Source organism: Symphalangus syndactylus, chromosome 21 (assembly GCF_028878055.3).
Source record: "Symphalangus syndactylus isolate Jambi chromosome 21, NHGRI_mSymSyn1-v2.1_pri, whole genome shotgun sequence".
NCBI classification, from domain to species: domain Eukaryota; kingdom Metazoa; phylum Chordata; class Mammalia; order Primates; family Hylobatidae; genus Symphalangus; species Symphalangus syndactylus.
The window spans coordinates 47,400,223-47,415,232 of record NC_072443.2 but is presented as its reverse complement, the minus strand read 5'-3'; the positions used below and the strand labels follow the sequence as shown (position 1 = coordinate 47,415,232).

At 39.3% G+C, this 15,010-nt stretch overlaps 1 protein-coding gene across 2 annotated transcripts in view; it reads left to right on the top strand.

The window, feature by feature from the left end:
* The window catches only part of HACD2 (3-hydroxyacyl-CoA dehydratase 2), a 104,685-nt gene that overhangs the window by 1,306 nt on the left and 88,369 nt on the right, over positions 1–15,010 (top strand). Inside the window, exons 2-3 of one of the 2 annotated variants that reach the window (XM_055258973.2) lie at positions 1,572–1,689; positions 4,131–4,199. In XM_055258973.2, coding sequence (XP_055114948.1) covers positions 1,572–1,689; positions 4,131–4,199 — 187 coding nt within the window. The remainder of the gene's footprint in view (positions 1–1,571; positions 1,690–4,130; positions 4,200–15,010) is intronic. The other variant, XM_055258974.2, reaches the window with a different exon arrangement.

Below are 15,010 nucleotides of genomic sequence, written 5' to 3'. Positions count from 1 at the left end.
TCGGTAGGGTTAAAAATGAAAAACATAAGGGAATACAGTGAAAATCTTTCCTCCCACCTTTCCCTTCTACCCAGCACCCCTCCCTCGAGGCAGTTAATTTTGTGTATCCTTAAGATGCTGATGCAAGCAAATATGTTTATACATCCCCCTACCCCTTTTTAAAATAAGACAAATACCAATATATTAATCTTTTTACAATTTAGCACCTTGCTTTTTTTTTCACGAAAAAGAAAATATATCGTGAGAGGATCATGTATGTATTGCTAGTATTAGAAATGGTAGGTTTTGAAACCTAGGCTCGGAGAAGTTGTGACTTGCATGAGATCATAGAACTTGTAGTAGAAGTTCCAGATCTAGAAATCATTTCTCTTGACTCACAGGTCAATGAAGAACTAGTACAGATACAAGCTTTATATCACATCAGTGATCACATAGACTGATTTTTAAAAGAACATCTAGGAATCTCACTGTGTGTATTAATATTTATATGTAAATTCTTGTTGTCTTAGCAAGAGCTGGTGAGGGCATTTGACTGGAGAGAGATTTTGAGGTACATTGGTAAGAAGAAAGAAGTCTATTCCTGAGCAATGAACATAGAGAATGGGGTGGAGGGTAAGGAGTGGTGTCTTAAACCAGGAAGATAAATTGGGATTGTGAGAGCAAAGTAAGCTTTTTTTTTTTAAGGCTGTTAATGGTTGTACCAGTTACATCATTAAATAATTTCTTCTTTTACAAACTCTTATTTGATGTCCTTATATGATAGTTTTTGGAAATAGCATAGACCACACACACCCCATTGCCTAGTTGATACTATACATTTATCTCAATCCTTCCAGGAGACATACCTTAATAAAAAGGTCCATTTGTTTTATTATGGAACTTAAGAAAACATTATGTTTATTTTTGAGAAGGACAGTGGAACAAAAATATAACATTCACAGCTGTATGCTTAAGTGCTTTCCTGTTTTGTGGTTTGTATTGATCTGGCTTTCATTTCTTCATTGATTTTGGGAAATTTGGCTAAAAAACTTTTTTTTTTTTTTTTTTTTTTTTTTTTAGCAAGAGCCCTTTATTCTTAATTTTAAAAGGATAGATTTTAAGGTATGGGTAATTGTTCCAGTGAGACAATTATAACAATAGTTTAAAGCATCTTCTTTCCACCCTGTAATTATTAAAAACCCTTTAACGGCACAGGCTGTTTAAAATTTTCCTTTAACTGTTTTTTTCTCATCTTAGGTTTTCTTGGCACCTAATTTAGCGGCACAAGGACCATTTTAGCTTATTCCTTTCCTTTTGGCCTTGATCTCAATAGCAAAGTTGCCAAAAAAATGAGCTCCAGATGGGTGAGGTGCCACTATGCTTTCACTGAGCCCTCTTGGTAAGGTGCTGTTGGTGTTGCAACATTTCAGTGTATTACAGCTTGGCATTTGAGAGCTATCGTCCATAAATCCAGGTTACTCATGCTTGAGGTCACCTTTAGCAATATCTTTTATTGCCACAGCTGTCTATTAACCTGAATTCTACTTTTTTTATTTTTATTTTTTCCTGATTGCTGTTTTCTCTTTTACTAGGTGGCTGGTTATAGCGGTTGGTCTGGTCCGAGCATACCTGGCTAAGGGTAGCTACCATAGCCTTTATTATTCAATTGAAAAGCCTTTGAAATTCTTTCAAACTGGAGCCTTATTGGAGGTAGGTCCTGAGATTTATTGTTGTTATTGATTTCCTTTGGTATAAAGAAAAACATGCAACTAAATTATATTGAAGTAGCATACGCCTGTTGGATTCATGTTAAATTTTGAAATTTTGCCTCCTCACATACTAAAGTGTTGATACCTAGGCTTTTTGATGTTCTAGATTGGGTAAAATCTCATTTAACTTATGTTACCTTGAATGTATTTTATATTCGACTTTTTTGGGAAATCAACTGAAACAAGCTTATATTAGGATTTTTTAAAATTCTAGAGACATCCTGGGGAAGCACTGGCAAAATCAGATGCTTTCAGGGTTTACTTAATAGAAATAGTGAAGTTGGTGGGTGTAGGATATTAGAAGTGATAGATAGAAGACATAATAGAGAGCCTGTCTAAAGGCGGCCACATTTTAAAAATTTAACAAAAATATTGATTTCCCTGCATTAAGGGCAATGTATATCCAGCCCTCTCTCTTGGGGTAAGTATAGATTAGGATTTTGGAATTGCAAGGGACAAAAACCCAATTCAAACTATTTTAAGCAAAAAAGGAATTTTCTATACTCTGTAGTTGATAGAGATACAGGATTAATTTACAGAGAAACTAGCTCAGGAATGAGAACCAAGGAGTTGACACTGCCAGATTCTCTTGCTTTCTCTCATTTCTGCTTGTCTGTTTCTCTTTGAATGTTGGTCTTGGGCTCTCCACGTGGTGGGAAACAGGGAGGGTGTTTATTTTTCTCAGCATCTGTGTCACATAGTTCCCAGGAAGGATTCTGGTTGGCCCTACCTAGACTATGTGAGTGATGTGAGGTGCTTGATTAGCCAATCTTAGGACACATGCCCATTCTTCTGTCCAAGGGACTATAGACTTTGCTTATGGAAAAGAGGGATGGGGATAGCTTTGGGCACGCAAAATCAATAGCCGCCATAGTTCATTATGGTGAAAAACCTTCAGATTGCTGGGAAGATCTGGTTCATTTTGCTTAGCCTCCAGGCAAGACCATTGAAACATTTATACTTTACTGGCAACTTTTAAAACCTGAACTATGGAATGATACTTAAGAAAAAGTCATTTATCTTGCTGGGCACGGTGGCTCACGCCTGTAATCCCAGCATTTTGGGAGGCCGAGGCGGGTGGATCACGAGGTCAGGAGATTGAGACCATCCTGGCTAACACGGTGAAACCCCGTCTCTACTAAAAACACAAAAATTAGCCAGATGTGGTGGCACGGGCGGGTAGTCCCAGCTACCGGGAGGTGGAGGTTGCAGTGAGCTGAGATCACGCCACTGTACTCCAGCCTGGGCGACAACGAGACTCTGTCTCAAAAAAAAAAAAATCGTTTATCTCATGGAATGAAATGTGATACCTCTACCTTTCATTCTCACTTTTTTTTTTTTTTTTCTTGAGACAAGGTCTTGGTCTGTCACCCAGGCTGGAGTGCAGTGGTGCACTCATGGCCGTGGCTCACTGCAGCCTTGAACTCCTGGGACCAAGCAGTCCTCCCACCTCAGCTTCCAGAGTAGCTGGGCCCACAGGCTTGCACCACCATACATGGCTAATTTTTAAAACTTCATAGAGACAGGGTCTCCCTGTGTTGCCCAGGCTGGTTTCAAACTCCTTGGCTCAAGCAATCGTCCCATCTCAGCCTCCCAAAGCACTGAGATTACAGGCGTGAACCACTGCACCCAGCCCACTCTCACTTTATTTATTTATTTTTTTTGAGAGAGGGTCACTCTGTCACCCAGGCTGAAGTGCAGTGGTGTGATCACTGCTCACTGCAGCCTCGACTTCCCCGGCCCCAGCCATCCTCCCACCTCATCCTCCCAAGTAGCTGGGACCACAGGCGTGCACCACCGTGCCTGCCTCATTTTTATATTTTTGGTAGAGGTGAGGTTTGGCTGTGTTGCCCAGGCTGGATCCACTCTCACTTTCTAGATCAGAAAGTTATCCATTTTGCTTTTGTTTTTTTCTCTTAGAAGGCAGAGGAATTTCTTTTTTTCTTTCTTTCTTTCTTTCTTTTTGCTTTTTTTTTTTTTTTTGACATAGGGCTTTACTCTGTTGCCCAGGCAGGAGTGCAGTGGTGGGATCTCGGCTCACTGCAGCACAGAGGAATTTCAATAGTGTCCATACTTAGGCATTTTAAGTAGGTGGTATGATGAAATGAGCTTCCAGCTGGAAGCCTGAATACCTTTTTATTTTAAGTATAATAGTTTTCCCAACTGACTCTATAGATTTGGGTGAGTCTTTTCTCTCTTATCCACCTCCTTTTCATTTGTAAATAATTAGGTTAAAGTAGATTTCTAAAGTCCCTTACTACCCTAACCATTTGAGTGTGAGGAAATTTTAACAAATCCTAATGTGAACCGTTTTTTAAACTTAGAGGCTTGAACTTTTTTTGGAAGTGAACACTAGTAAATAAGTAGTACTTTCTCTTTCAGAGCCTTGGCCAGTACATTTCCCACAAGCTACAGAGAAGCAAATTTGGAGTCAAGACCATCAGACTCCCAGTACTTGATATAGTAGGGGGTTGTCCCCAGTTGGAATACTTCAATAATTTAAAGGGATTTCTATCTCTTTAAGACATCATAATATTAGGGCTGAGCACAGTGGCTCATGCTTATAGTCCCAGCAGTCCCAGAGCTTTGGGAGGCCAAGGCAGGAGGATCACTTGAGGGCAAGAGTTCGAGACCAGCTTGAGCAACATAGCAAGACCTCATCTCTACAAAAAAAACATTTTTTTTTTTTTTTTTTAGCTGGGCTGGGTGGTGGGTACCTGTAGTCCCAGCTACTTGGGAGGCTGAAATGGGAGGCTTGAGCTTGAGCCCAGGAGTTTGAGGCTGCAGCGAACTATGATTGCATCACTGCAATCCAGCCTGGATGACAGAGTGAGACCTTGTCTCAACAACAACAAAAAAACTTGGTAATGTTAGAAGTATAATTTTTAAAATTTAAGTATATCTTATGGAAGGTAGGGACATTAAACAGTGTCATACTTTAAAATCCACTCAGGAACCAAGTCTTAAACTTTGAAGGATTAGCCTGTTTATCCTTATAGAATTTTTAATAGGGATTTGGGAAAATATCTTGGATTTTTGGTTTTATCTCTGTTATCCCCACTAAGAACCAATTAAGTGACAAATCCTGGATTTGATTTTGGGAAAAGGTCTGTGCATAAGGAAGTGAAGACTCCCAGGAACATGCAGGCAATTAACATTGCAAAGGTCAGTGATGGAAGTAATCCCTTGGACTGGGCGATAGAGCAGGCTTGCTAAAACCACAATTTCTGTGGTTGAGGAGTTTTTCATTGCCTACCCCATCTATGCTGTGTAATAATTAGATGTGTGTGGTATTGTTTAATTACACATAAGTTATCCTGATGGGAATTATTAGTGTTGACATATATCCTGTTTACAGGAGGAGAAAATGAATCCAGGGAAGGCAGCTACTCATTTATATCTCTTTATGCTAAATGTTATTCTTTATTAGGTTCTGTGGGAGTTTACTTAAAAAGGAAATCGAAATTCCTTGTTCTCCAATTTCACATCTTCTTAGGAAAATAATAACACTTTGCTTTTTAAAAGACATAAAAACATTTACCAAGCAAATACAAAGGAGCATGTAGTAGTGAGGTACAAAAGGAAGCCTGGCTGAGTACCGTGGCTCACACCTGTAATCCCAGCACTTTAGGAGGCTGACATGGGGGGATTGCTTGAGGCCAGAAATTCAAGACCATCCTGGGAAACATAGCGAGACCCCATCTCTACAAAAAATTAAAAAATTAGCCAGGCATGGTAGCACGTGCCTGTAGTCCCAGCTAATCAGGAGACTGAGGCGGGAGGATCACTTGTGCCCATGAGTTCAAGGCTACAGTGAGCCATGATCGTGCCACTGCACTTCAGCCTGGGTGGCAGAGCAAGACCCCATTTCCAAAAAAAAAGTATCTATAAATAAAATGCTACTCCTGGATAAAATGTGGTCTATGGATATAAACATTCATAAAATTAATAAAAGCAAATGAATTACTGATATATGATATGCCTGGATAAATCCTGAAAAAATGCATGTGAAAGGAGGCAGATACAAAAAGTCACAGATAGTATGATTTCATTTATAAGAAATATCCAGAATAGGCAAATCCATAGCAACAGAAAGTAGAGGAATTGTTAGGGGCTGTGGGGAGAGAGAGTGGGGAGTGACTGCTAATGGTACAGGATTTCTTTTTAAAGTGATGATATTGTTCTTGAAATAGTGGTGGTGGGTGCACAACTCTGTGAACATATTAAAAACCACTAGACTGTACAGTTTAAAATTGTGAATTTTGTGGCATGTGAATTATATGTCAGTTTTTAAAAAATGAGTTCTCCTGTAATGAGCTGTGGGTGTTTTCTACTTTATTCATTTGTTCGAGTCCATGATATTCATTGATAAGGCAGATGTTATCTTTGCATATTTGTCCAGTATAGTTAGGTTAAAAATTAGTGGATTGATGCAGTTTTGGCAGTTTAAAATTATGTCTGAGAGAATTTGGATTTCTAAATATCTTTGGTTAACATAAGACTGTAATTATAGCAAAGACACTTTCTTTTTTTTTTTCTTTTTTTTTTGAGACAGAGTCTTGCTCTGTCGCCCAGGCTGGAGTGCAGTGGCACGATCTCTGCTCACTGCAAGCTCCGCCTCCCGGGTTCATGCCATTCTCCTGCCTCAGCCTCCCGAGTAGCTGGGACTACAGGTGCCCACCACCACGCCTGGCTAATTTTTTTTTGTATTTTTAGTAGAGACGGGGTTTCACCGTGTTAGCCAGGATGGTCTCGATCTCCTGACCTTATGATCCGCGCGCCTCGGCCTCCAAAAGTGCTGGGATTACAGGCGTGAGCCACCACGCCCAGCCAAAGACACTTACAAATACTCATGATTGGATATGCCTTTGTGATTGACAGTGAGATTTCAAATGGATTAAAGATTGCTCTGCAAAGAGGTTAGCTGTTGAGATTGATACAGGCTATCTTCAACATATGCACCATTGTGCATCTGGGACTGTCTGATGGACCACAGGAATTCCCTTTTCTTCCCATTCTCTTCCGGATCTTTCTTCTACTTAAAACACCTTATCTACAAAAATCAATAAACAACCCAATCTTATTTCTGATCGTATCCTAGAATTGACCTAGGGCAGGGTCCGGAGAAGTGGTGGGAGACAGCAGACAGCTTTTGTTAGTCTTCTAACCCCACCACCACTTTCTCAGCCCCATCTGTGTGTTCTGGTCTCACTCTGCAGACCTCACTTCACAATGCTCTTCAGATCCTTTAATGAATAGGAAACTGATTTTGGATATTTCTATAAAATATAGCAAAGTCTTAGGAACTTGCAGTATCCTTAAGAAGAAAGATCCCTTCTTAATCTCCCTGCCAGTTTTTCTTTCTTTATGGCTCAAACACTAACTGGTTTTTGCCATGGAGGTATTGCGCTTCAGACTGCTTTTGTGAACTGGTTTGAGGACATAACCATTGTCTGTTATATTTTCCCTTCTGGTGGAAACATTCTGATTTCCCAGTAATAGTCTCAAAAAGGAACTTCTGAAATGCAAGCTACATGCATATGTTAGGCTCCTTTTATTCTGGACCCATTTTGAGGAAACACATCTCTAAAAGAGGCTTTTGAAAAGCTAGCAAGAGCAAGTCATAGTGGAGATATCTAACACAAATAGGAATGACAACAAATCCCAGAAAAACCAGCTTCTCAAACAGTGTGAAAACCAGAGGAAAACTCTAACTTGATTAAAATTAATAAGTGTCACAACATTAGAAGGGAAGAGGGAGCCGTAAGGAAACAGGAACCCACCCACACAGGCCTCACTGCTTGGTGACTCAAGCAAATAGAAGCAAATTGATGTGGTATTCAAAGAGGTGCAATAGCTAACATCTGTAGAAGGGAATGTGCTGAAATTAAAAAAAAAAAAACTAAAAATATCAGTGGTGGCAATATAGGGCAGGAAGGAGCCACAGTGCAAGAAATAGGTGATACTGAAGATTCAAAAAAGGCGGGAGTTTCCACTCACATTCTCATATAAAATCAATTGCAGAACAGAAGTCATAGGGAAATTTTCAAAGTTCACCATGTAAAAGAAACGTTACAAAACATAACAGAAAAACAATATGTATAGAACCAATGTATCTAGAAAACCTGATGAGGGTGTATAAGCTTTCAAAAAGTAAGACTACCAGAAGAAGTAGAAAAGGTTGGAATATACAGCTTATAAATAATCAGGGAGAAAAGTTACAGAAAACTTTGCTGAACTGAAAGGCCACCTCACTATGGTTAGTGAGAGTTTATGGTGTTCCACAACAAAAAAATTTCTTCCTTTCCTGAGTACTTAAACAATTTCCAGCATAAAAGAGCAGATTTTAAAATGTAATAGTTAAAAACAACTTGGGACCTTAAAGTTGAAAGAAGAAACAATCCCCGTGTAGTAGGAAATATTAGATTCCTGGATAACAGATCATGCAGTTTCCTACAGTTGGAAACATTTGAAAACACTTAGAAAAACTAATGGAACTTTTAAAGCACCTTACCAAAGAGTATTTAAGTTTAATCTGAGTAGTTAGCTGTTATCAAAGAGTAACTGTTATATAAATAAATAAAATTAACCAAGTTTTCAGACTAGCACTGTCCAGTAGGACTTTCTGCAGTGATAACGTTGGAACGTTGTCCAAAACAGTAGCCACTAGTCACTTAAAATGTGGCTAGTGGGTCTGAGAAACTGAGTTTTAAATTTTACTTACTTTTGGTCAGGAGCGGTGGCTGACACCTGTAATCCCAGCACTTTGAAAGGCCAAGGTGGGAGGATCGCTTCAGGCCAGGAGTTCAAGACCAGCTTGGGCAATATAGCAAGACCTCGCCTCTGCAAAAAATTTAAAAAATTAGCCAGATACAATGGCACACATTAGTCCTAGCTACTCGGGAGGCTAAGGCAGGAGAATCGCTTGAGCCCAGGAGTTTCAGGCTGAAGTAAGTTATAGTCACTCCACTGCACTCCTGTCTAGGGGACAGAGCAAGACCCTGTTTTCCAAAAAAAAAAAAAAATGAAAATTCTTTACTCTTTAAGTTTAAATAGGCACATATGGCTAGTGGCCGCACAGCATAGGCCTTTAGACCACGGTACAGAATGCAGTGTGATCATGTGGAATCCCATAAGATATTTCAGATTTTACCAGGCTAGAATGAAGTGGGAAGGAGGACAAACATAACAATGTAAATTTTGTATCACTGCAGAGTTTATAAAGTTTTAAATTGATAATAATGAGAATAGTTATATGCTGACGTTTTCAGATTAGGAAAATCAATAGGGAATAAAAGCACAATTGCAGATACTGAAAAAGGTATGAAGAGTATATATCAAACTGTTAATTACAGCTTACCTCTGGAGGGGCATGGTATTTTGGGGCAAGCGGGGAGTAAAAGATTACCACTTTTATGGGCTTCATCCCTGGGATGCAAGGGTGGTTCAACGTATGCAAATCAATAAATGTATCCAGCATATAAACAGAACCAAAGACAAAAACCACATGATTATTTCAATAGATGCAGAAAAGGCCTTTGACAAAATTCAACAATGCTTCATGCTAAAAACTCTCAATAAATTAGGTATTGATGGGACGTATCTCAAAATAATAAGAGCTATCTATGACAAACCCACAGCCAATATCATACTGAATGGGCAAAAACTGGAAGCATTCCCTTTGAAAACTGGCACAAGACAGGGATGCCCTCTCTCACCACTTCTATTCAACATAGTGTTGGAAGTTCTGGCCAGGGCAATCAGGCAGGAGAAGGAAATAAAGGTATTCAATTAGGAAAAGAAGAAGTCAAATTGTCCCTGTTTGCAGATGACATGATTGTATATCTAGAAAACCCCATTGTCTCAGCCCAAAGTCTCCTTAAGCTGATAAGCAACTTCAGCAAAGTCTCAGGATACAAAATGAATGTACAAAAATCACAAGCATTCTTATACACCAATAAGAGACAAACAGCCAAATCATGAGTGAACTACCATTCACAATTGCTTCAAAGAGAATAAAATACCTAGGAATCCAACTTACAAGGGATGTGAAGGACCTCTTCAAGGAGAACTACAAACCACTGCTCAATGAAATAAAAGAGGATACAAACAAATGGAAGAACATTCCATGCTCAAGGGTTGGAAGAATTTATATCATGAAAATGGCCATACTGCCCAGGGTAATTTATAGATTCAATGCCATCCCCATCAAGCTACCAATGACTTTCTTCACAGAATTAGAAAAAACTACTTTAAAGTTCATATGGAACCAAAAAAGAGCCCACATCGCCAAGTCAATCCTAAGCCAAAAGAACAAAGCTGGAGGCATCACGCTACCTGACTTCAAACTATACTACAAGGCTACAGTAACCAAAACAGCATGGTACTGGTACCACAACAGAGATATAGATCAATGGAACAGAACAGAGGCCTCAGAAATAATGCCGCATATCTACAACTATCTGATCTTTGACAAACCTGACAAAAGCAGGCAATGGGGAGAGGATTCCCTATTTAATAAATGGTGCTGGGAAAACTGGCTAGCCATATGTAGAAAGCTGAAACTGGATCCCTTCCTTACACCTTATACAAAAATTAATTCAAGATGGATTAAAGACTTACATGTTAGACCTAAAACCATAAAAACCCTAGAAGAAAACCTAGGCATTACCATTCAGGACATAGGCATAGGCAAGGACTTCATGTCTAAAACACCAAAAGCAATGGCAACAAAAGCCAAAATTGATTAATGGGATCTAATTAAACTAAAGAGCTTCTGCACAGCAAAAGAAACTACCATCAGAGTGAACAGGCAACCTACAAAGTGGGAGAAAATTTTTGCAACCTACTCATCTGACAAAGGGCTAATATCCAGCATCTACAATGAACTCAAACAAATTTACAAGAAAAAAACAAACAACCCCATCAAAAAGTGGGCGAAGGACATGAACAGACACTTCTCAAAAGAAGACATTTATGCAGCCAAAAAACACATGAAAAAATGCTCATCATCACTGGCCATCAGAGAAATACAAATCAAAACCACAATGAGATACCATCTCATACCAGTTAGAATGGCCATCATTAAAAAGTCAGGAAACAACAGGTGCTGGAGAGGATGTGGAGAAATAGGAACACTTTTACACTGTTGGTGGGACTGTAGACTAGTTCAACCATTGTGGAAGTCAGTGTGGAGATTCCTCAGGGATCTAGAACTAGAAATACCATTTGACCCAGCCATCCCATTACTGGGTATATACTCAAAGGACTATAAATCATGCTGCTATAAAGACACATGCACACGTATGTTTATTGCGGCACTATTCACAATAGCAAAGACTTGGAACCAACCCAAATGTCCAACAACGATAGACTGGATTAAGAAAATGTGTCACATATACACCATGGAATATTATGCAGCCATAAAAAATGATGAGTTCATGTCCTTTGTAGGGACATGGATGAAACTGGAAATCATCATTCTCAGTAAACTATCGCAGGGACAAAAAACCAAACACCGCATGTTCTCACTCACAGGTGGGAATTGAACAATGAGAACACATGGACACAGGAAGGGGAACATCACACTCCAGGGACTGTTGTGGGGTGGGGGGAGGGGGTGGGATAGCATTAGGAGATTCGCCTAATGCTAAATGACGAGTTAATGGGTGCAGCACACCAACATGGCACATGTATACATATGTAACAAACCTGCACATTGTGCACATGTACCCTAAAACTTTAATAATAATAGAAAAAAGATTATCACTTTTAATATACTTTAGTATGTATTTGTATATCACTTACATGAAACATATAATTTTTAAAAATAAAATTCTATATTATATGTAATTGAAAGCAAGATGAATGAGGAAAATAAGATTTTAAAGTTTTTTTGAAAAAGGAAGACAATAGGCAGCTTAGTTTATTTTTCAATTTAAAGAGAAATAGTTTTACATCTACAAATCCTGTTAATTTTTTTAATGGCAGGCGAATAATAATAAACCTATAGCATAATGGAGTATAGTAAAAATGCATCATTTTTTATGTTTATGCAAATGGACTGATTTATCAAGATAAAAAGATGAAATGATGGTTACTGGTTAAAAACTAAAGTCTAACAATCTGTTGTTTACGAGACTGACTTTAAGTTTACTAAGGGACAAACCAGCTTGCCATGACCAAGTGTCAAGAAAAGCAGGACTACCCAGTTACAGCATAAGATAAAGAGCAGAAGCTGAAGAGAACCTTAGTTCACAGTTTGTCAGTAGCAAGGACATGGGAGACACGTGTTGGTGCAATCATATGATGAATGAATGATTATCTGAACAGAGAAACAAAATATGAAAAAAGCTGGCAGAAATGCTATAGAAGTTAAAAAATAGAATTGTTCTTAAGAGGTGTCACAGTATATGTAAAAACACTAGAGACAAGAAATTTGGGTATGAAGACTTGGTTTTGCCATTAATTAGCCCTGTGACCTTGATCTTAACCTCTCTTGCCCTCAATTCATTATGTGCAGTGAATACACTGGATTAGATGACCTTACATTTTTCCCCACTTTTAAGTTCTGTGAGACTTCAACATTTCACTATCAAAACATGAAAATTAAGCAAATAATGAAATAGTAAATTATAGGGGTAGAAATAGCAAGAAAGGTGAAATAAGTGAAAGGAAAAATAATGGTAATTGAGGAATCTTTTTACCTATTTCCTCCTTAAAAATTGGATGTAAAAGGATTTTGAAAACATGTTTGGAGTCTGAGGGAGCCCAATGAATAACCAACACCCTTTTGCTTGTTTATGTTCTGAACATTGAGCAATAACTCAAAGGAGTTACATAAGGATCCTGAAAATGAGGACATGCTTTAGTGTGCGAGTCAAATGGGTTTGCTAACTGAACTCCACAGTTAGGCTCACCACACATCCTGTCCTGAGCAGCAGCAGCAGATGGGCTGTCTTAGAAGAAACCATGAAAACTTGAGGTTCTCCCTTTTTTTTTTTTTTTTTTTTTGAGATGGAGTCTCTCTCTGTCACCCAGGCTGGAGTGCAATGGGCGCGATCTCAGCTCACTGCAAGCTCCGCCTCCTGGGTTCACGCCATTCTCCTGCCTCAGCCTCCCAAGTAGATGGGACTACAGGCGTGTGCCACCTCGCCTGGCTAATTTTTTTTTGTATTTTCAGTAGAAATGGGGTTTCACCGTGTTAGCCAGGATGGTCTCGATCTCCTGACCTCGTGATCTGCCCGCCTCGGCCTCCCAAAGTGCTGGGATTACAGGCGTGAGCCACTGCGCCCAGCCAGAAAACTTGAGGTTCTCTATGAAACCTCTCGAGTGGAGCTGAATTGAACACACCCCATTTGTTCTTCCCAAATTTACGCTCAAATGAGTCATCCTTTCCAGAGGTAAAGTAATTAAAGGAGACTAGTACTGTGTGGTGGAAATCCATCCTCATAGAAACCAGAAGAGAGGGGAAAGGTGTTTTCCCCCAGTAATAAGTACTACATATTCATTGTAGAAAAAACTCAGATGCAGAAGAAAATGCATAGCAGTCATAATCTAAAGATAACCACTGTTAACATTTTGGTGTCTATCCTTGAAGACTATATATTATTATTATTGGTAAGTTTTAAGCAAGAATGAAATCATATATGTGTAGAATATGATAATTCCTAAAACAAATCAAATATTGGTAGATGTAACTCAAATTGGTTAGGGACCTCTGCACCGTAAAACGAGTGTGGTGGACATGTCTGTGGAGCTGCCCAGCTCAGTGTATCCTCTCTGGAATTTGTCTGGTTTTCAAGGCTGGACCCTTAGCAGCTACATCTCTATTCCCTAACTGCATCTTAGGCCATAGCTGGCTGATCCAGGGATGCTTAACTGACCCAAAGTGGGCTAGTCGGGTTTTTTTTTTCCTCCCAAGAATTTGGAATTTTGAATTGAAAGACAGAGGTGGGGAATCACTATAGCTGAATCACATTAAGTCCATGGGCTGCAGTTGAGGTCTTGAAAGCTGCTTGGGTTTCTATTCTCTTTGAGACTTGTTAAACTTTTGGGGGCTTTGTTATTATTGTTTTACCTTGGATTAAAAATGAAATTGAACAGAATTGTTGGTAACCTACAAAAATAATTCCCCTAGTTCAAATTTTAGAAACTTTGAAAAGATGTTTCCAAGTAATTTATTGTGCAAATGGCATTTTTACATTGAGGTTAAATTTTAAAACTAAAATCAGTTTATTGCCAGTGGAAATGGAAGGGACACAAGAGGAGACAGGAGTTTATGGTTCATATTTTCTTTTTGTTTTTTTGAGACAGGGTCTTGCTCTGTTGCCCAAGATGGAGTGCAGTGGCATGATTGTAGCTCATTGCAGCCTCAACCTCTTGGGCTCAAGTGATCCTCCTGCCTCAGCCTTCCAAGTAGCTAGGACTACAGGCACATGCCACCAGGCCCAGCTAGTTTTTAAAATTTTTTGTAGAGATGGGGGTCTCGCTATGTTGCACAGGCTGGTCTTGAACTCCTGACCTCAAGTGATCCTCCTGCTTTGGCCTCCCAAAGTGTTAAGATTACAGGCATGAGCCACTGTGCCTGGCCCAGCATGTATTTTCAAGGGAGATTTTGAAAATGGCAAGTCATCTAAATTTTTTTTTGATGAGGTGTGCTTATTCTTGTCCAGTGATTCTTAGTGGACCTCAACAAAGCAGTGCCACCACTTCAGAGTGCATTTTGGAAAATTGTGAGGGTATTTCAATTGCCACAATGACTGGAGATGCTACTGGCTAGATGTCCTACGATGTGTGAGACAGTCCAACTTCATGAAGATTTGTTCTGCATCCTCCTTGGCTTCTGCATATCTCCCCAGGCCAACCCCTCTACAAATATAAATGGACCATTTTATAGCACATATTAATACTGAAAAATCTTCAGGAGAAATTAACAAGCTTATTAAGTTAGAAGAAGGTTGTGGTCTTAGCTTTTGTTGCTGTAAAACAAAAATACCACAAACCTAGCAGCTGAAAACAACGCTCATCGTTTAGCTCACGGTTCTCTAAGTCAGAAGCTGGGCTTGACTGGGTTCTTTGCTCGGGGGTCTCATAAGATTGAAATCAAGTTGTCAGCCAAGCTGTCTGATTTCTTATCTGGAGGCTCCAGGGAAAGAATCCACTTTCAAGCTCATCCAGGTTATTGGCTGAATCTAGTTGTAGGTGTGAGGTCCTCATTTCCTTGCTAGCTGTCAGTAGGAGGTTACTCCTCATTCCTAGAG